At 38.5% G+C, this 21,986-nt stretch overlaps 1 protein-coding gene across 1 annotated transcript; it reads left to right on the forward strand.

Moving 5' to 3' along the window:
• Positions 1–1,257: 1,257 nt before the first annotated feature.
• LOC124259018 (serine incorporator 3-like) lies at positions 1,258–20,909 on the forward strand. The gene is made up of 12 exons (XM_046693091.1): positions 1,258–1,408; positions 5,404–5,568; positions 6,394–6,578; positions 9,016–9,095; positions 10,240–10,377; positions 10,785–10,861; positions 11,654–11,750; positions 17,370–17,456; positions 17,721–17,874; positions 18,262–18,335; positions 18,559–18,706; positions 19,076–20,909. The coding sequence occupies exons 1-12, from the start codon at positions 1,388–1,390 to the stop codon at positions 19,212–19,214; spliced, it is 1,365 nt and encodes a 454-aa protein (XP_046549047.1). The 5' UTR covers positions 1,258–1,387; the 3' UTR covers positions 19,215–20,909.
• Positions 20,910–21,986: the final 1,077 nt, after the last annotated feature.

A 21,986-nucleotide genomic window follows, 5' to 3' on the forward strand; every position in this document is an offset into this window, starting at 1 on the left:
TTCTTCCATTGCTGACAGCATCTCGCGTGACTTGTCCTGAAGAAAGTATGACAGTTGGACAGCTATCATCAGTATATGCTCACACACAACCAATGAAGTCATATTTCAAAATGGCATTAAGATGCAATCCTGCTTTGTCATCAGTGTTTGCCTGCAGGTACTCCAGAGACTGAACAACCACGGGAAATACGTTACTGAATATTGTTAGAGTATCTGCCCTGCTGGTCCACATCGTCCCGCATAACCTGACGATCTTTGTCTTCCTCTGCAAGGTATCTTTGACATTAGGAGAATTGTCAAGTCCTTCTTGAAAAGCATCCATTCGTTTGGCCGAGTAGTGGAACACACACTCAACCTCTTGAACTATTGCCTTCATTGTGCGCACACATGCTTCTCTACAACATGGAACTACTGACAAGTTCAAACTGTGCCTTACAATGGACGTACAGAGCATATTGCACATGATGCTTCAGTTATGATCCACATATAATCATGAAGGTAACAAAACATTCGTGGAGATGAACATACATGTCGATGGAAAAACAATCATCACTGAAAGAGTGAGTGAGTGAGTGAGTTTGGCTTTACCCCGCTTCTATTCCAGCAATATCACAGCTTTGGACACCAGAAATGTGCTTCACACATTGTACCCATGTGGGGAATCGAACCCTGGCCTTCGGCGTAACGAGCGAACGTTTTAGCCCCAAGGCTACCTCACCGCCCCTATCATTGAAAGAGTGAGTGAGTGAGTATGGTTTTAGCAATATTCCAGCAATATCACGGCGGGGGACACCAGAAATGGGCTTCACACATTGAACCCATGTGGGGAATCGAACCAGGGTATTCGGTGTGACGAGCAAACGCTTTAACCACTAGACTACCCCACCGCCTCTATCACTGAAAGACTGACACCTTTCAAATGTATCATATGAAGAATAACAAGTTTCCTGTACATGGTTACTGTATTGGTAATGCTTTGTTATCAAAGAATACTGTAGTCTCTATGATTCATAGAGAGATAACCATCCCTTAAATTGTTCTGAAAAAGTGTTTGTGGGTATTTTTGGCAAGAATTAGAAAAACTAACTTCTTTTAGCAGAAATCATGTGTAAGCACGGGCTTTTTTCATAATGATAGAGTTACGCCACTGGTGATTGCCTGTTTCACAAAATGTTTTTCGATATAGCAAATTATTCTAATTTCAAATTTACCGCGCTTGAGTAACAGGAAGTGATCATCACATGACGTTGACGTCATAGTCCGTCGGCCATTTTATTTCGCAAGTAAACACTGGTTGAAATCGGAATAACCTTTGAGTCAGACTCACGTTGAAGTTTGTTGTTTCTTTGACGTTTTACACAGTCATATTACAGGCAACTGACTGAAGATGGGTTGTATTATTGGCAGCGTAAGTAATTAGAAATTTTGACTGAAATCGCAAGGATTGTATTTACAAAGGACTGAATTAATAACATAAACAAAGTAAAAATGACAATTCATGACCAGTACTAAGAAACCTCAGTATGACTGTCTGCTTTCACATTTGGCATTATAATCTTATGTATCACTTTGAAAGTTCTTATGCTAGTCCCACTGGAAACTGTCTTGTTGCTTTAGATAAGAACGTGTTATCAGCTGGATTTTACGAATAATATAGGTGCGTGTTGGCGGAAGTGAAGCATATTGTTCCGTATAACTGCCACCATTGTTGGATGACAATACCTAAGTCTAAACACAGCTTACTTGTCACAATATTTTCGTGATTGCCTACATTATATGTGTTCTGAAAGTTTTATCACATAACTGCTTAACTTGATTATCGTATAAATCCCGGTCATGGCCACATTTACAGTCGTATTCTATTATTTCTAATAGCATTCAAATCCTATTCTTAGTGATAGCAACTCATTAATCTACCCAGTGTAAGCTTACAATTCTGAAAATTCTGTAATATCCAGAGTACTTAAATCGATTATGGTAAGAGTTCCGACCATAACCCACGCTCGAAATATATTCTATTTATTATGATTATTTCAAGGGTTTGGGTTTAGATTTAGCGTTATGTTACTAGGTTTAGTGTTAGGGTAGGTTTTCCATAAAAAAACATCTATTCTTACTCTAAATCTTAGACAGAGAATGATAAAAACGGGGGTTATGGGCGGGAATCTTTCCAGCTAGCAGAATTGTGTTTCCTGGTGATTAGTTTTAATAGGAATAATGCCATTCGTTGGTTTCACATTACTTTTCAACTCGCTGAGCGCATGTGCAGAGCGTGTGAAAAATATCCACTGGCATGCTTCCGGTTTGTTCGTAAGTTAATTGATAGTGTAAATGCACGCTAAATAAAAGTTGTTATGAAAATTATTTACGTTGTGACAACTGTTCATAGCTGAGTACATACTTCCATTTTCCTCTGCTTTTCAATAATTGATGGCCTATTTTGGTTGCAACTCCATCAGATATGTGTTTGTTTAGTTGTGAGAAGGGGATGTGCAGGGAGGACGGTGGTGGTGAGATGTCTTTATACAGGAGCTTGTTAACATAACTGAAGCTATTTATTCAACTAATCCCGGCCTCTGTTTCATAAATCAACTGGGATCAGTTGTATTCGACATAAAACTATATAATTTGTTTTGATTTTTGTTTTCTTTGGAGTGTTTATGCTATCGATAAAAATACGACCAAACTGGAAGCATGCCAGTGGATAGTTTTCACACGCTCTGCGCATGCACACAGCGAGTTGAAAAGTAATGTGAAACCAACGAATGAATGGTCAGAGATTCAAATACACTCGTGTTAGTTTACATAACAGCTCTCATGGGTCCAATTGAGTGTTTTTCTGACGATCTTGCGGGCTTGTTTTGGAGATTTTACTTCTACTTTCCAACATTTTGAGGAAATATAATTATAAATTGCTACGGGTTTCAAAACAATATATTATTATGTATAAGTAATCAACTTCAGTCTTTAACATTGGGCTTACATTTGACATCTGTGGGTATATTTTAGTCTGATGTTTCTTGCGTCCTTCATAATTTTTTTCAGCATATTCATTTTAAAATCCCAGCAGGGATATGGCAGCAGGATTATATGAATGTTCAGTTTGGGAAATATTTTACTGTCATTTTTGAAGATCTGTTCTAGGAAATTATATATCTGACATAACCATTTTTGTATTAGCATGTTCATATTCCATAAAACAAAACCCATTTGTGATTCATAAACGTTATTCAGAAATGTTCTTTTGTGATTATTAAACGAATATGTATTCAGAAATGTTCTTTTGGAAATATATGGATTATTAGCCTGTTAGAATATGTTATTTCGCCATCGCCGAAGTGGGTTAACCACATGGGCACAATGTGTTAAGCCCATTTCTGTGTCCCACCTTCATATTGCTTGAATGTCAAACTAAACTCAGTCAGTCAGTCAGTGTATCAGAGAGGTTGTTAATTCCTTAAAAGAAATAGATAAAAACAAACCATAACAGCAATACAGTATACTTTGGTGATATTTAGTACCATTGGCATCAAACAGGACCAGAGTTATTGTTCTTGTTTGAAGTTGTTCTGATGTTCATACACCAATATGAAAAACATCCGGCTTGTCCTGGAATAACACAAGTTGGTCACACATATTGGATTCTTATTACTAGTACAGTCATCCCTCGCAATAACGCTTTTCGCGATACCGCGGATTCGGTTAAACCGCGGGGTAATCCGTGGCTCCCATAAAAAAAGTTGCCCAGTGATCACACATATTCACGTCATCGAAAATAGCACATCAACAAATCCGCTCTTGAGCTCTGATTAATCACGTTATAAAGTAGTGAAATTCAGTGCGGATTGCAATTAACAGTGTTTATCGTACATATTCATGGTTTTTCAGATGCTTAAAACATGCAGGGTCTTTTTCAATAATAATTGATGAACAGCGAAACATGTTGATTATCAGCCGAGTACTTACAACGTTTCTTATGATGCAACACACTCGCGTAATTGCGCGGGTAAACACCGCCATCCGAGAATGTATGATGTCAGAAAACACATTTTATTTGATTAAATTCAATCCCATTTTCATTCATTAAAACTGTCTACAATAACAACGGAGAAACCGTGAGTGAAATGGCATTACCTCATTCCATACAACACCCGCTTACCACATTCGTGAGGGTCCGTTTTTCGCGCCTACTGCGAAAACACCAATTTCACATTTTTCTCAGCAATCACGAACAGATTACAGCCTTGTCATCCATTGACCCCAAGACCCGCGTTATTGACTTATTGAAGTCATATTTGACAATTAATTGCCAACATTTTGTTTTTACAATCAAAGTGGCACGTACCGCAGGAAGTCAGCGGTGACTTGTCAAACTGTCTCCTACGTAAAATGTATCCAGCCAGGTAACCCAAAGTGCTTAGCAATGCTTATTATTATGTTAAATATGATTGTAGAAAACATGCATTATACTTATACCATAGCAATATATAAGATCTCTGTTAGAATAACTGCTTGACATATAAATTATTCTGATAATGGAATAGAAATTCTTTGATGTTATATTTTCGGATCGTTTTTAACTGAATCACCGGTACATTGGACCAAAACATCGATGTGTGCCCAGCTGATTGCTATTTCCGGCTTAGTTGAATAACAGGTAGCATGACAGGAACAACAATTGAATTATCATGTCTTGTGATGTTTGATTGCAAGTTTCATGTTCATACATCTATTTTTGATTCACACATATTTTGGTTTTTTTTCACCTCCAACAATACGATATAGTTTTGACTGGGCACAATACACGAAATAGCAGTTTTGTTATGTCCATGGAAAATACGATTTTACTTGGCCTTTGTTCCGCGTTATGTAATCGTTACTTATAACGCGGGTGTCTAATAATGCGGGGGGACATCCATGGACCCCAAGACCCGCGTTATGGCGAGGGATGCCTGTACTTGAAATGAAAAAGGTGTCACATTGCATGTTGGTTGAAAAGTGTATTGCCATGTTATCATTCCAAACCATAAGGTAATGTTTGAATACCATGAATATATTATATTTTCATCGGCCCATCCCACAAAAAAAAATGTTTCTCACCGATGGATGTAAATATTCATGAAGAAAAGTTTTCCTCAAATGTTGTACATCCTTAATCCTCTGAATACTGATTACTGCAGGTGGACACACATTTAGAGTCAGTATTGCTCATGAGTTTTGAGTGTGGTAATACTGGTATACACATCACCCATTGTTGTTAGAAATCCTTAAGTTAAATTATTCAACATGGTTATGATAAGTTAAAGAACTAAGTATTTTCAAGAGAAAATAATTTTGGTGTTTTGTAAAGTGCTAAAATGTTGAATATTTTCAGAGATGTGTTTTCACTGGGGATTGTTTCAGCTTGCCTGCTGTTTTGGTAGTGCAGCATGCAGTCTCTGCTGTGCGTGCTGTCCTTCCACCAAGAATTCGACAGTTACTCGAATTGCCTATGCCTTTTTGCTGCTCATCGGGACTGTGGTAGCAGCCATTATGTTGACACCAGGGATTCGAGAACAACTGGACAAGGTGTGTATTGAGTCTTTATTAAACATGGTGTGATAAAACATACAGTATATTGAGGTATATAATTGTTTTGGAGAGTGAGCATGAATGCATTATGAGGGTGCATGAATATCCCACTTGTCAAAGTAAGATGTCCTTGAATGCAGAGTTGTGTCCCCTTAGACATGGTATTAGAACATGTTCCAACAAACTCATTCAGGCTAAATAACCTTGTCAAGTTGTAACTATAGCACCCAAGGACCTATCTTGAGTGTGTTTGTTTTCAACAGTTGTATACCATATATACAGATACAAACTGATGCATGTACCCATACTGCCATGCATGGTTTCATAGCAGTTCATTTTGTATTGATTGTCATCCAAAACGTGTTCAAACTGTGTTTCAAATTTGGTAAATACTATATGCCCTATCCAGGTAAATCAAGTCACGAGGCATGCCCTTACGTATAATCGATAGATGCCTTCATCATTTTCATGCATTAGTTTCTTGCCAGATCTGTGCCATGGGTCAGGATATATATACCATGTAGTGATGTATATGATCGTTACGATGAGAACATGATTTGACGACTCTCTGCTTCAGTTGTGGAGCATCAGGATACTGGATCATGTTGATAGGTAGTTTGATCAGTAGGCCTTTGCATTCTGGATGTGATATATGTACTGAAATGGGCAGATGTTCTGGACAATATACATCCTAAAGTGAGCAGAGTTTCTTGAAGATGTACATGAAATTGAATGGCTTCTACTTTGTAAATTTCAGTCTTCTTTCTGTTACTACTCTATCACCTATGTTATACCAATGGGCTTGCCTTTCTTCTCATTCAGATACCAATGTTATGTAACCCCAAACTGGGGTACCAAATTGGCTCTGGCAAAGTGTGTGATGAAGTTGTGGGGTACCTGGCTGTCTACAGAGTATGCTTTTCTATGGCTGCCTTCTTCTTCCTCTTCATGCTAATTATGATAAAAGTCAGCTCCTCAAAGGACCCAAGATCTGGCTTACAGAATGGGTAAGTTCTTGTTGTGTAGTGAAATTAACCCAGCAGTAGACAGGCTTATTTCATGTATTTGGCACTAGGATAGTGCCTTGGGGTAGTTTTGGAATTCTTAGAAAATACGCCTAGCTAATTGTTGTATGCCATGCATGTTGTAAGACCACAGTTTTATGGGGACTGTATGCAAACAATAGATCCTAGGTGAGTGTGGTGGGGGTAGTTCTTGATGACTGACTGCAGGGAAAGCTATAATTTTTGCTTGTACCTGACCATGGAATGTATCCAATGCCATGTGATCTTTTCATGTGAAGTTAAAGCTTTTCCACTGGAAGAGGAAATTTCTTTGTGGCCTCGAACCTGATATTCAGAAGCTCATTAACTACACCTTTATAAATGTTTCATGCGACTGTGAGACTGATCGACTAATCATAGATTCTTGAGGAAATATCTGGAAATTGACTAGCATAAATAAAATGCTAATGCATTGTTTCTGAACTCAGCGTTTTTGCAAATGTTGGAAGGGGTGAAAGCATGCCTGTGATCGAATATTTTCTCTGTCTGTTGACTCAGTCTGTGTATAGACTGACAGAGAGCAACATCCTACAGCAATATATATTATTTCAGCATCTATTTGACACATCTTTATGATCCCTTTTGAATGATGAGATAATTACTGTAATCAATGATCATGATGATGAACACTTTTCATCAGCTCAGGTTCATAGACATCTTGGGAAATTTCCACCATTACATTGACTGTGTTAGTCATTGTGATGTCCTGTTCTCTACATAGATGTACAATGAGACTTTGTCACTTTCACAGACTTATTGAATATGATGGGGGTGATTGGGAAACCATGTTGTGTAGCATTGTTGTTCTAAAGACAGGTCAGGGATTTACCATGAGTCCTGTATTTGAGGGTGCCTGGGACTCATGCTTATACACTTCAGGGGTCTTGGACAACAAAATGGGGATTCCCAGACACTTAAATATTATTATTGATACTGTTATTGTATTGGGTATCATGATCATCACATTAATTGTTACAGTAATGAAATTGCAAATGATCCCATAACTCAGCTAGTAGCAAACTCAGTGATAACTTCTTGTTACTTGATTGGAATTTTTACAAAAGTATTTGGCCTTTTTCTGTGTCCCTGTGGATGCCCTAATAAATTTCGTTTGCGTTCATTGTCAATTTTTGTGTTTATAGGACACAGGAATTCGTGTCCTGTAAATCCCTGCAGGTGTTAACTTCATGAGTGCAAATGTGGGAATATTCTTGGCATGCCCAGGATAGTGCTGGTGTCATTGCACCTTGCTCATATGGGCTGCTGATGTCATACTTGTGACAAACACCTGAACATGATAAATAGAGATTATTAACTGAGTGTTTCCGTATCATTAATATCATATATTAGGAATAAAAATTGCATTATGCGAGCCTTTGATGATGATATTTATGATACGGAAACACACACGAGGTTAATCATCTCTTTTTCATATAATGTCATTCTTAAAATTACTCTTAAAGAAGAAGCAAATCGTATGTATTTAAATGAAAAGAATCGAGCATTCGCGTAAGAATACTTAGCGGTACACCAAGGTGAAGGTCGTTCATGATGGCGGCATATGGTTGTGACTAGTCGCTAGTGCAGTGCAAACATAACTCATGCTTAAAATAAGATCTTTCTGTCTAAAATGAACAACAAAATCAGGCAGGGTTTTCTTGGGAGTGTTTCAATTTTCACTGTGGGTAATCACCTCATCAATATCAGTTGATACCTGACGGAATCAGTTCATCGTCTGTATTGTGATCGATAAATCGAAATCCTTGGTTGGTACCTTTCTTAGACGATTGCCTTTCAATTGTGCCTCATAATCCGTACCTTCAATTTGAACGAAGTACTCCGTTTCATGTTTTCCAAAGACTGCAGTAACGACTCCAGAACCTCGATCTGTCATCAATTCTTACAGAATCACCAAGTTTGAGAATGGGGGCAGCCATGTTTGTTTACAAACAATGTAAACTCTCGGCGACATCATCAATGAAATGTTAAAACATTTTAGGATTCGCATGGCGTGTATGAATTTTGCGAAAGTAGTTCGTGGATTGACGTAACTTGCATAGTTGTCAGATTTTGATACCAAGTTTATCAGATTGCTTTATTGCACCGATAACACCCTCCATTATATGATAAAATCCATTATCAGCTAGCTACTTCTGGATCATATTTACATAGAACTGCATAAATAAGCTACTAGTAGTAGTTTTGATAGATTTAATTATTTAGTGTTGAATTGAAATTGAAACTGCATAAAACTAGCTTCAACATGATCAGACAGTGAGATATCTGTTGTAAACAAGTAACTTGAAGTTATTCCCATAGCATTAAGAAATTTCTCTTCAACATGTGCTTCATTTATCAAGACTTTTTATTTTGTTTTCAGGTTCTGGTTCTTTAAGATCCTGATCATCATTGGTATTTGTGTTGGAGCCTTCTTCATTCCACAAGGAGCCTTCGGCCAAGGTTTGTTTTAATATTAATTACATCAGCATTATTATTATTATACGGATATTTATAAAGTGCTATCCCATCTACATGCATGCTCAAAGCACTTTGTTTTTCCTCGATCATTGGATGTCAGTCTCAACGGTACATCATATTTTCAATCTCAACTCCCTGGGGATCATACAACTCGTGCAGCCACTAGGCGCGCCAAGTTAATGTGGCTTTCCAATCCTTATGAGGTACCCATTCACAGCTAGGTGGACTGGGACACACTCGCATATGGTGCTGCTGTTGTACAGTGAAAAATATGGAGATGATGAATTTGTATGTACATTTTTGGCAATGTTTGTTATAACCACTGTGTGATGAATGTGGTTGTTTGTTATCATCAGTCATAGATACTGTGTGTACGTGACATTGTCTGTTGTGTCTTGTTTGATGGGTGAGGTCTTTGTACTCAGTGAAGCGCTTCATGTTAATTGATTCAATCACTGTCATGGGCCTACTGAACTGTGACACAAAGATTGTGATTAAAGCATCTTGTAATTGCAGTTACCTTTAAATAACCTGTACATGCTATAGGTTCCTCACTATTCAGAAATATACAGAATCAGCTTATAGTCTTTAGGCCATACAGTTTATACATTAATTCTATTAACAAACATTGGGTTACTTGTTATTCTAAAAACTGTCAAAAGTGCACCAACTTAACCCACATTTTATTGTTGTGCCCTTGGTGTTATGGCTACCAAGCTGTACCTTTTTTTTCTTCTATGATTTTCATATATTTGTGTTCAAGAACGAAGCATATCAATTCTACGCAATTTGTATAAGTCTTGTTATTGTTATAATCAAGGCGGTTAACCCTTTTGATATTGTTTCATTATTCTTCATTTCAATCATGTTCATGGTGTTAATGTGCATTAACCAGCGAGATTTCAGTTAGGTTCATTATGAATAAAGCGCATGGAAGAATACATTTATTTACATAATTTCTCCAAACACCTTCCCATTTTGGTTGTATTGCAGATCACATTGTTAACAAGTCTACTGTTAATCCCGGAAGTCCAATGATAATCTGATAATTCCAGAAGAGTTATTTACATGCTGGCGAGGTACAGTTCAAGGTATTTGTTAACATGAAACGTGATGATCATTTCAGCATGGATGGTGATTGGGATGATTGGAGCCTTCATCTTCATTATCATCCAGCTGATTCTGCTGGTGGACTTTGCTCATGGCTGGGCTGAGAGCTGGGTTGGCAAGTGGGAGGAAACCGGCTCCAGATGCTACTACATCGGTGAGATGTCCTCCCTGTCTCATGAGGAGGGTTTGGTATTATGCAGCATGGAGCCTACTAATTAATGATATTGGTTAAATCTCTGACTGCTCTTGGACACTTTTCTGTGCAGCTTTCTCATGTGTTCACTCCAGATACTATTGCTTTTGTATTCTTGTAGATAGTCTATGAATCATCAGTTCTCATCAGTATTAACAGATTATGAAAGTAATAAAATGTGTCTGTACTACATTTACATAAGAAGCTAAATGTTGGATTGTAAATTAGCCTTCTTTTTTGTTTGTGTGCGTGTTGTCTGTGTTGGTAGTGACTTGCATTCTTATTATTCGTGAAAGGTTTGGTCTTATTGCTTAACCATCCTTACTGACGTTGTTGACCATGATTTAATACAAATTTTTGTGTTCCAGGTCTGCTGTTCTTCACAGGGTTTTTCTACTGTGTTGCCATAGCCTTGGTGGCAGTTTTCTTCGTATTCTATGCCAGTGTAAGTCTCACACGCCATACAGCGTCAACAGATGGCAGTTTCATTACAACTTCAGTAATCTTTGTATAATTCACTATGATGCTGTTTTTGACAGCGTTTTTATACTAGTATATGTCTTTGTGATGTTAGCAGTGGACCCAATTTGAACAGTCAAATGATAAATACTGAATGCTCTTGAATGACGATGTGAGATTTGTCCAAAAACTGGAAACAGGATAATTGTGGTTAAGTTGTCCTGTAGTTAGAATGCTGACCATAAACAACGTAAACACTGTCAGTATAAATCCTCCGTCACTAAGTAGCATTGTATTCTGTATTGGCATAATACCCAGTGAAGATCTGGTATAAACTCGTCTTCAACTTTACATGCTTGTGAGAGGTGACAATGTATTTGGCTTGTCCAGGCTTGCTAACTATTTAAAAGTATTTTTTTCATATCCCAACTGCAATCAAACAAAATGCTGTACACAAGTTAAATCAACTACGCAAGACACATTCCTATTGACATTCTAAGACGGGTCATGCAAGTTACATAAGTAAAATAAACTACGTAAGATGCATTCCTATTGACATTCTAGGATGAGTCATACAAGTTATGGGGCGGTGGGGTAGCCTTGTGGTGAAAGCGTTAGCTCGTCACGCCTAAGACCCGGGTTCGATCCCCCACATGAGTACAATGTGTGAAGCCCATTTCTAATATTGCTAAAAGCAGCGTAAAACCAAGCTCACTTACTTATACAAGTTACATAAGTTAAATCAACTATGTAAGATGCATTCCTATTGACATTCTAGGACGAGTCCTGCAAGTTACACAAGTTCTTCCTGTCATTCAACCTGGTCCTGTGTGTGCTCATCAGCATCCTTGCTGTGCTGCCCAAGATCCAGGACTGTAAGTAACATACTCATCACTTCTGTGTCACAGTTTCAGCTAGTCATGACTGATGTGACCCAGATACCAGTACAAGCAGTAATAGTCTAAGACCCATACTGTTTGAGGCAGGTCATATTTAACAGGATTAGGATCACATCCTTTGTTTAACCATTTGGCAACAAGCAGATGCCATGTAGAGCTTACAATTTGATGTAGTGTATCATTGCCTATGTCTTTTCACTTTTTACGTGTGAGAAAGCAGTTAGAGGTGAAGGTCATCAGGGTAACAATGAGATAGATATTGAAAGTTAGCTTTTCTGGACCAAGAATGGTAACAGTAAATTAAATATGGTTGGTTTATTGATACAAAAATTGATCTAGTAAGAATTATTTAGGATGAAATGCAGAGTTTTACTGTCTGTAAAAATGAGTGCGTACTGGCTTTTGTTTTCATGTATATTGATGGTTATGATGACCTGCAAAGTTATGCATATTGCATTGAAATACACAGGAGTCATCAGGGTGCTGAGTTTAGCAATGTGACACAACTCATAATTATCCCCCGCAACGCATTTTGTGGGGGTATTAAAATGGAGTACGTCCGCCCATCTGTGCACATTTGTCTTTTCCGGAGCAGAACTCTAAAACCGTTTCACTATTTCTTCACCAAACTTGGCACATAGATAGATCTGGTGGTGTACTGGTGCCTTTTGGTAGTTTTGGAATTCTGAATAAAATATTTTTGTTGTTTCCTTGGCAACAAGGTTTGACTTAGCCTGAAATTGGTGGTAGTGCACTTTTCCGGAGCAGAACTCTAAAACCGTTCAATGTTTCTTCACCAAACTTGGCACATACATAGATCTGGTGGTGTACTGGTGCCTTTTGGTAGTTTTGGATTTCTGAATAAAATATCTTTGGCATTTCCATGGCAACAAGTTTGACATAGACTGAAATTGGTGATAGTGCTTCTTTCTGGAGCAGAACTTTAAAAACCTTTCAATACTCTCCTTCCACTTTTCTATATACACACCTAAATATTTGACATAATCATAACTCATAGACATAATCATGAAGAGTATTTTGCCATTGCGGGGGATATTGATGACTTTATCTTCTTGTTCATATTTAATGTTGGACAACTGTGTCATTGAGTTTTTATTCATGGCTGTCTGGAAATAATTAAGTAGTCATTAACAACAGCACTGACACAATTACATATTCTCTGAATTGAACCGTATCCCTTCATGTATTCAATTTGCAATTGTTATGGTTAATAATTTGCCGTGACAAAAGGTTTAAGAGTCCCCTTTGAACCAGCAAAATAGAACACAGACAAGTCTAAAATATTCAATAATATATTGAGCAAACTATGAACAAGCTACAATGAATGACAATACAGATATCTAGTACAATGCCATTGAATCACAAATCTAAAATATTGGGTCACAAATATAAAATATTAACTCACCAGAGTCTTGACATTCACGGTAATACCCAGGAAGGTCCGAGTTAGAATTTACCTTCAGTAACTCATGCTTGTCCTAAGAGGCGACTAACGGGATCGGGTGGTCAGGCTCGCTGACTTGGTTGACACATGTTATTGGTTGCCAATTGTGCAAATCGATGCTCATGCTGTTGATCACTGGATTGTCTGGTCCAGACTTTATTATTTACAGACCGCCGCCATATAGCTGGAATATTGCTGAGTGCGGAGTAAAACTAAACTCACTCACTCACTCATTCACGGTGAGAACAGATATGCAGATTGAAGGTTGTTTACAATGACAGTAGTTGAATAGTCAAGCACGATCTTGAAATGTTGACAGACAGACTTGACGACGGCAGGCAGATGTATCAGCTCGATGACGGCAGACAGATGTGTATAACTTCGTCGCACAACACAACAACCAGCCTTTATATAGCTCTTACACAGTTCTCGAGCATACTACTACTAGCAAAGCTAGGCAGCATCATTATCCACTCAGAATGTTGAAGAACACACGGCATGATGAAAGCCGTAAATATACAAGATTGCCAAGGGAGGCAACTCTAAATAGCTATCAAAAAGGCGTGCCGCTAAAAATACTATTGCCATTGAACATATATTGAACCACAAAAGAAATGTTGCATTGATAGGGGTTTCTTAAAGCACACACTTTAATTCACTCTTATTAACAATCAAAATGGAAGACTGAGTTCAAACTTGACAATTATGGTTAACACATTTTTGGGAAACACATTTAGAGTTCACACAAACAAAATCACCAAAAATGGTACCATTAAGATACCCCAAAGTCAGTATCGTGTGGCCTATATGGGCATCGATGAAATCGTTGCATCGTCTGTACATGGAATGAATAAGCCGGTCGATGAAGGTCATACGCACTTGGGTCAATACTCTGCGAAATGCCTGATTGAGTCCAGTCGTAGTTGTCAGCCTTGGTTGGAGGCCATTCAGTCTTCTTTGAATCTCGTCCCTAAGATGTTCTTCTGGACTTAAATTCGGAGTGAGTGCAAGATTTTGTAGGGTTTGGATGCCATGCTATCTTAGGAAGTCCAATGTTGCTCTGGCAGTGTGGGCACGAGCGTTGTCTTGCTGGAAGATGTGATTTCTGTAACGTCCAAAATGTGGTACAACGTTGGGTCTTATGACTTAATCAATATAGCGAGCAGCTATCATGTCATTTCCTCATCCTGATCCAAGATTCTGGAACACCACGGTATTAACTAACTGGTTCATGATGCTTGGACTACCACACAAGTCTCTTTCAACAATACACTCATTGGAAAACATTTCACCGCGCCCTCGTCATACTCTCACTCTGCCATCAACTGTCGAAACACAAAATCGGCTTTCATGAGATAACAGCACAATTCTCCATTGTCGATAACGCCAATTTCGATGCTGAGTTGCCTTGCCCATTTTGGTCGGTTTTGGCGGTGATGAGTGGTGAGGACAGGACTACGATATGATCTGTGACAGTAGAGGTTTCTTTCGTGCAAACGCCCACGCACTGTATCAGCACTGATGGGTCTGTTGTGAGGTTTCCGTCGCTTTGGGGAAGCGATCCTGCAGATGGTGGCGCACATGACGTTGTGATGGTACTGAAGGTCGCCCACTGCGTGGACTGTCTTGAATGCTGTTAGTGACCTGATATCACTCCTGCTGACCTAACATGAACATTAAAATGATTGGCTACCCTCCGTGCAGTCTGGACAACTTGCAACTGTCCCACGGTTTGATTCCTCTGATCTCTTGTAAGACGTGGCATGGTGGTTGTGTCAAAACAAAAATGATTTCAGGTGAGTTTTGTACTCGCTTTCATTGGTAGGGTTGTCATGACATGCACGTGCATTTTCAATGTCACGAATGTGACCTTTTACCATGTCTGCCTTTTTCTGTGCGTTTGGTCGATAGGCTCTTTCATCAAAAACACACTGATGTTGGTAATAACTGTCAATTTGGATTGAAAAACATGTTAACAAAACAGTACAATCATAATAAAAACACCACCTTGCAAGAACAAAATTTTGCATTTGGTTTTGAAAAGTGACGTTTCTTTTGCGGTTAAGTATATATGATATGCGAGATGTGAGCCACAACCCACACTCTAAACTTTAAACATTGTGACCCATTATAACTATCACTTAATCAATGTTAACACAAATTGCAAAAACACACTCTCATAACACAATCACTAAAATCAAATATTTGTGATTTTTTTAAAAAGAATGTCCTTACTTAAATTTGTGTATATTTTATCCCCCCAAGATGTGCAAAATGGAATATTTCCAACCCATGCAGGATAATAGTCAATAGTTATTTTGCCAGTAATTAACACTTTCAACATTGTGAAAACATGCCATAGAACTATTTGTTATTGTTTCACTAAATATAATGAATAATACATTAACTGATGACTTATTATTTTATTCATTTCCCAATATTTGTGTTTGTTACCCCCTATTTGTGATATGTATCATGTTGGCCTTATAGTTGAATTGTTGCAGCCCTAATTATTCCATTACAAACCCTTGCAATCTATGCCTGTGTCAAATATATGAATTGGCGAAAAACCCTCTTAGTGTGGTTAACCAATGGCAGTATTTCTGCTACCAGAGGTGTTAACAAAGGGAACTAGTCTCGGATTAAATTTGGGCAAGAAAAATATAAAATCTAATGCTCCCTACTCAGTAATTATTTGAATTAACCGTATTACTGGTGAGCCTATTATTTTGAAAGGAAGTTTTTCTTGTGGTGGATCTAGGAATTGTCAATGTGTTTACTTCATTTCAATAATAATAATAATAATAATAGTCTTAAATGTGAAACTGAGAGCTTCCTTTTTGCTGCTGATAATTGCCAAAATGTGATTCTAAAAATATCAATATGAAATGTCGACTATGTAATGAATTTTCAGAGACTGTCCAACATCTTATCAGTGGATGCCCTTCCTTGGCACAAACAGCATATCTTAAACGACATGATGGCATGGCTCGTTGCTTTTACTACCGTCTCCGCCATGTATGTGGCTTTGACTCTGAGGTCCATCCATGGCACGACCCTGAACATGTCCAGGGCGTCATGGAAAATGATGCTTTCAAACTTCTGTGGAATAGGCCTATATACAGCCTCAGAAGAATTCCTGCCAACAAACCTGATCTTGTCCTTTTTGATAAAGCAAATGAATTTATTTATATCATTGAATTTTCTGTCCCTTTTGACGGCAATGTGATTGGCAAGATTCGGGAAAAGCATGATAAATATGCGGACCTCGCCTTTGAAATGTCTCGCTTGCATCTCAAGTACATTGTTGTCTGGCTCCCCATTGTTCTCGGTGCCCTTGGTTTGGACCTCCTGACCTCTTGGCGCAGATAAGGAGAGTGCCCGGGTTCTCCACCGAGAGCACAGCCCTTCTGACACTCTGGGTAATGCAGAAGGCTGCAGTGTTGGGGAGCCTTCATATTCTCCAGAAAGTTCTTGGTGGGTTCGACTAGGCAGCGTTTCCTGGGAGAAGTCCCATTCACTGTCTGGGCTGGGTGTAGAGGGGGCGAGGGGCCCTGAGCTGATGATAAGCCTTACCAGCCTGACTGTGCCAGGATCACCCGAACCCTCTTTGCTGCATTTTCATCTCTAATCTGTAAAACATAATAATAAGTGCATTTATAATGCGCTAAACTCCATCCACTAGGTATACTCATAGCGCTAACAATCACAGCACAGCTTATTATTACCCCCGATAACCCAAGCTGCCTGTGAGGCGCTACAAGGTTATTAGTCACATGACTTATCCCACCAGGTACCCATTTTCTGCTGGGTGAACAGAGGCAATTTTTAACAAACTCACTTGCCCAATGTGTTGCATGGGCTTCGTTTTGGGGCAGGACTGAAGTCCTAGAAACTCTCAGGAGTCAAGCTGCCAAACACGGTCACTCATCTAACCGTGCCCAATGTTACGTAACTTCAACTGATTTGTGACCTGAGCTCTATATGCACAGGACCACACACCACCACATGCAATGACTTCAATACAAAAGGGATTAAGTTCTGGGAAATTCAATGGTAGAAATGTTAATTATTCATTTTGCAGGCACTTGTTGTTTTGATATGTGCAGTGTCAATCTGTTCTGTTTCAGACCAACCCCGCTCTGGCCTCCTGCAGTCATCCGTCATCTCTTTGTACACGATGTACCTCACCTGGTCAGCCATGACCAACAGCCCAGGTAAATACTGCATGTCCACAGTTACCCTGCCATCCTATGTGTTGTTATAAGATCCCTAACAGTACAGTAGTTGCTTTAACCTGAGACATGTCATTGGTTAATTTAAATCCCATGATTCAGATTCAGATATTCAAAATTTAATGCTTGGAGTGATACTCAATAGCAAAAATAACTTTGCCACATGTTGACATATTTTGTTTAAAGATACGTTTTGTCATGTTAATAGAAAAAGTATCTGATGTGATGTATGTTTTATCTATGTAGACAAGAAGTGCAACCCCAGTTTGAGCTCCCTGGTCAACTTCAATGGCACTCTACCCCACACTGATCCCAACAACGGAAGCTTTGACAAGGGAGTGTTTGACTGGCAGGGTATCTTGGCTCTCGTTATCTGGGTTTTTGCTGTTCTCTATGCCAGGTAATTATGCATATAAATATGATGATGACAACAAATTGTTACATTTGTATTAATAATATTCTTGTTTTGTGTTGGAGTATCAGAACTGAATGTTGCATAACCATTTCACATAAAGTGTGTGTATCCAGTAGGGATTGGGGAAGTGTTTGGAAGTAACCTATGGTTGTACCTGTTGTAAGAGGCAAGCCTTGATGACTTGTTCATTGCATGTCGTCATGTCCAGACTAAGAGGGACTTATGGTCAACCACTGGTTTGTATGATCAAGAGCTGATACTTACAGGCTGCAGGGATATTGATGTTACATTGCTGACTGTGACGTAAAACAGCATTAGCTGGTTTACTTGAAGTGTGTACGATGGTATTGATGCCTCTCCTGCTGCTTGTAGTGTCAGGACCTCCTCCAACAGCCAGGTGGGGAAGCTGACCATGTCGGAGAAAACCATTCTGCAATCAGACAATGGTAAATAGCTGACTTACTTCCTTGACATCCCAGTATACTTGGAATCCAGTCTCTCATGACATGTTGAACCAACCTTATATTGACAGTTGTAATTTGAGTTACTTCCCTTAAATGGCCTTAAAAAGTGATAAGTACAATGTTTGTTTAAGGTATTTGTTATACATGACCTTTTTGTACTAGTTTTGACTGGCTTGAATAGTAAAAGGTTTCTTTGCTGTGCCAGGTTCGACTGACTCAACTGCTGATGAGGAGAAAGGCTCTAAGAGTTGGGACAATGAGGAAGATACTGTCGCATACAGCTACTCCTTCTTCCACCTGATGATGTGCCTCGGCGCCCTCTATGTGATGATGACCCTCACCAACTGGTTTGAGTAAGACTCTTTAAGCTTATAGTATTGAAACAGTTGTGATGCTTATCTTTGATTATCCAGAATCGTTATGTGTGTGAACTGTGCTTATTCATGTTCATGTTGTAAACACATGTCTATTAAGTTTTGTTCATGACAGTGTCAATTAAATTATTACTCCACTTTTGTGCCATCACAAATAAACCCAGAAAGTTTGGTACAAAAAGGGCCCAGTATTTTTGGAAAACATCTTTTACAACTGAAAGTAGTCTTACATGTTAATAGTATCATTTGAAAATGAAGATTGTATGCTGTTTTGAAATCATTCCCACGACTGAAATTGTAAGATTCCTAGTTGATGGTTCACCCTTATGATTCTGTATTGCTTTCTAGGCCTAGCTCGGACTTCAAGACTCTGAATGCGAACATGGCCTCTGTGTGGGTGAAGATGGCCTCCAGCTGGGTGTGCATCCTCATCTATGTCTGGACCCTCGTCGCCCCCTGTATCCTCCCCAATAGGGACTTCAGTTGAACAACTCACACGGCAATCCTTGTAATCTGATCCAAGATATTTTAAGTCGGCAGTTGTAATATCTATCACAATTCTCAATAGTGTCTGTAGTTGAGAATGACTACTTTGTTTTATTACATGGTTTCTAAAACCTGTTGATAGTTTAGGATCATTGTTATTTATCAGCAATGTCAAGTAAAGTTGATATTTAATATTTTGAAAAACTTGTAATATTACAGAAAATGTAATGTAAATGTAGGTCTTGACATTACCATATAGTTCATATGAACATCAGTTTAATGACAACATTGCTTCAGTCAGTGTCAGTATGTCGGCCATGCTGTGAACTGTTTTGACTTGTATCTAACTATTTAACAGCTACGTGTTACGCAAGTGTTTGCCTTGCAATTGTTCCTATTACTCCTTAGGAGGTAATTAAGATCAAGTATGACAAGATGTCAGGAAAGACTATGGTCAGTAGAAGACTATATTGGATCTCAATCAGCGTTTTTGTGTAACCATGGTAACAAGGATTGGACATAGTCAAGACCATGCATCTGTAACAAGTTTTGATTTATTCCTTGCTTTGAAATAATTATTTCTTCACGTACCATATTTTTTTTCTTTAATAGATTGTGATAATCAACTGCTGTACATTTATTTAATTGCTTTTTACACTAGTTATATGACATATATATCATTTGTCCAATGGAGACTGTTGGAAGAGAAAAGTGTTGCATTGAGGCATACAATGACCTGTTAAAACATAACCTGTCATGTTCATTGACATGATTCTGTCACATGTGACTGACAAATAGACGTGGTAGGGAATGTTTTGACCTATGGAAAAGAAGACTAGTTGTAAATATGAAAATTCTTTTGTCATAATATTTTGTTTAATGTTGTTCTAGTTGCACCTTTTGTTTGGATATGAACACATGTATGCAGACAATATTATTCCAGTGAAAACTTCCAATTGAATCGTATCCCCTCCCAGAGCTGTGTCACTATGGTACAAACATCAAAATTTTACACGTTTGTAAAGTGTTTTCATGTTTATTATGCACGGTAAACAAACACCCACAATGCAACTGATCTGATGTACGTTCCAGCGATAAGCCAGTTTCAAGTTAAAGAGTTAAACTGAAGGCTCAAATGTGTAGTCTTATCCTTTAGTATTTTGTATCCTTTTAGTTGTGAACTAAGAAATCAGAAGGTAAGTACCGAGTGCGTTATTTATATGACTGTTCAGTCCTGTTGTAAATGTCACAAGTATGTTATGATATTTGAGTTTTTGAACATAATGCTATGTTTGTGTACATTAACATATATTGTATGTTATGTATTGTGCTGATTGAACGTGGTGCATTGTTTGTAAAAAGTGAAGTGATTCTCAAAACTCACTAAGATATTTTATACATAAAGCACAAGTAATGCAGTCCATGCACAGTCTAATTTCTGATTTCTTAACGTCTATCTGATGTTGATAGCACAGTAAATGCGAACTCTCATGAAAGCTGGTAACAGCTCATATTATTTTACAGTTTGAAATATATTGTTTGAACGCAAGATGTAGGAGAAAAAGGATTTATTATAATGATCTAAATGTAATTGTATTGGTTTGAGTACTTCATATCACATACTGAAGTTGTTGTAAAGTGATGTCACATTTTGTGATCTTTTGTGATTTCTGAATAAACTGTGTATGAAAATATCCTCAGTGGTTTTCATTGTTGCTCTTGATATGATAGAAAACATTATGTTATGAGGATTATGGACATGTGACATGTGTTTGATATTCTTGGGTAGAGTTCTCCAGTATTCAGTGCTTGTCATAATGAGGATTGGGTGAACACAATATGTGTGATCCTTTAAGTGTGTCATCATAATGAGTGTGGCCTCCTCTCACCTTCCATCTTCGGGATCATCCGTTGCCTATCAACCCAGCTAGCACTACCTTCACTTGCCTGGTTCTGATTACCAGGCCCCCATGAAACATGATGCTATCATCTTGACTGTAGCACAACACATTGTTCAGTTGTTATGGGGCATTGGGTGCTGTTTGGTCAAACTTGATTATTTACAGACCAGTCATATCCCTGGAATATAACAGGAAACAACAGAACAACATGAATCTGTAACCTGGTCCACTATCATGCTTGCAAGTTTCTTTTTGCTTGTGCTTTTAACCAATAGTTTCCCTGGCATAGACTTGATATGACCAAGATGTAGTTGCTAGATCATTGCAGTGAGAAACATTTACTCATGCAAGTCCGTTTTCGCATTCTTGTCCTAAAGGAGAAGTGCTATATGGTGAATTGAACTGTACTGGGTTTCCTATCAATTTTCAGTAAGGTCACTACAGTTACTATACAATCACACCCTCCATGATAAATCATGGAAATAGGGAGACGCGTCTTTTCCGTAACGCGTAGGTCATAGTGACCTCGACCAAGGCCAAAAACGAAACATGAAGGGACAACTAAAGCCCCTTGCACCTAATTCAAGTCTGAGCTTCAGTTCAATGAACCTTTCCCCATTGTCAGAGGCTACCAGTATACTGAATACCTGTTGATTTCCACCCAGAAGTCTGTACGCTAAGCTATGAATACACGATGGGAGGCGCCCCAATTTACACTTATCGGAGGGGCAAGTCCGTGGTTAGTGGGTTAGATTGCCGACGGTGTGTGCTGGTGATTAGGTGTCCGACTCTGAGGATGTGGGTTCGAATTCCGGATGGGACTCAACCCAACAAACGTACTAGAATCTGTACTTTACCGAGAAAGTGTAATT

This window comes from Haliotis rubra, unplaced genomic scaffold (genome assembly GCF_003918875.1).
Source record: "Haliotis rubra isolate DU_JTF1 unplaced genomic scaffold, ASM391887v1 Scf707, whole genome shotgun sequence".
Classification (NCBI taxonomy): domain Eukaryota; kingdom Metazoa; phylum Mollusca; class Gastropoda; order Lepetellida; family Haliotidae; genus Haliotis; species Haliotis rubra.

Bases quoted from the DNA above. Each gene is read 5' to 3' on its own strand.
- LOC124259018 (XM_046693091.1), top strand. From the start codon at position 1,388: ATGGGTTGTATTATTGGCAGC. The intron at 1,409-5,403 runs GTAAGTAATTAG...GGATTGTTTCAG, and splicing joins TGGGTTGTATTATTGGCAGC to CTTGCCTGCTGTTTTGGTAG. The intron at 17,875-18,261 runs GTAATTATGCAT...TGCTGCTTGTAG, and splicing joins TTTGCTGTTCTCTATGCCAG to TGTCAGGACCTCCTCCAACA.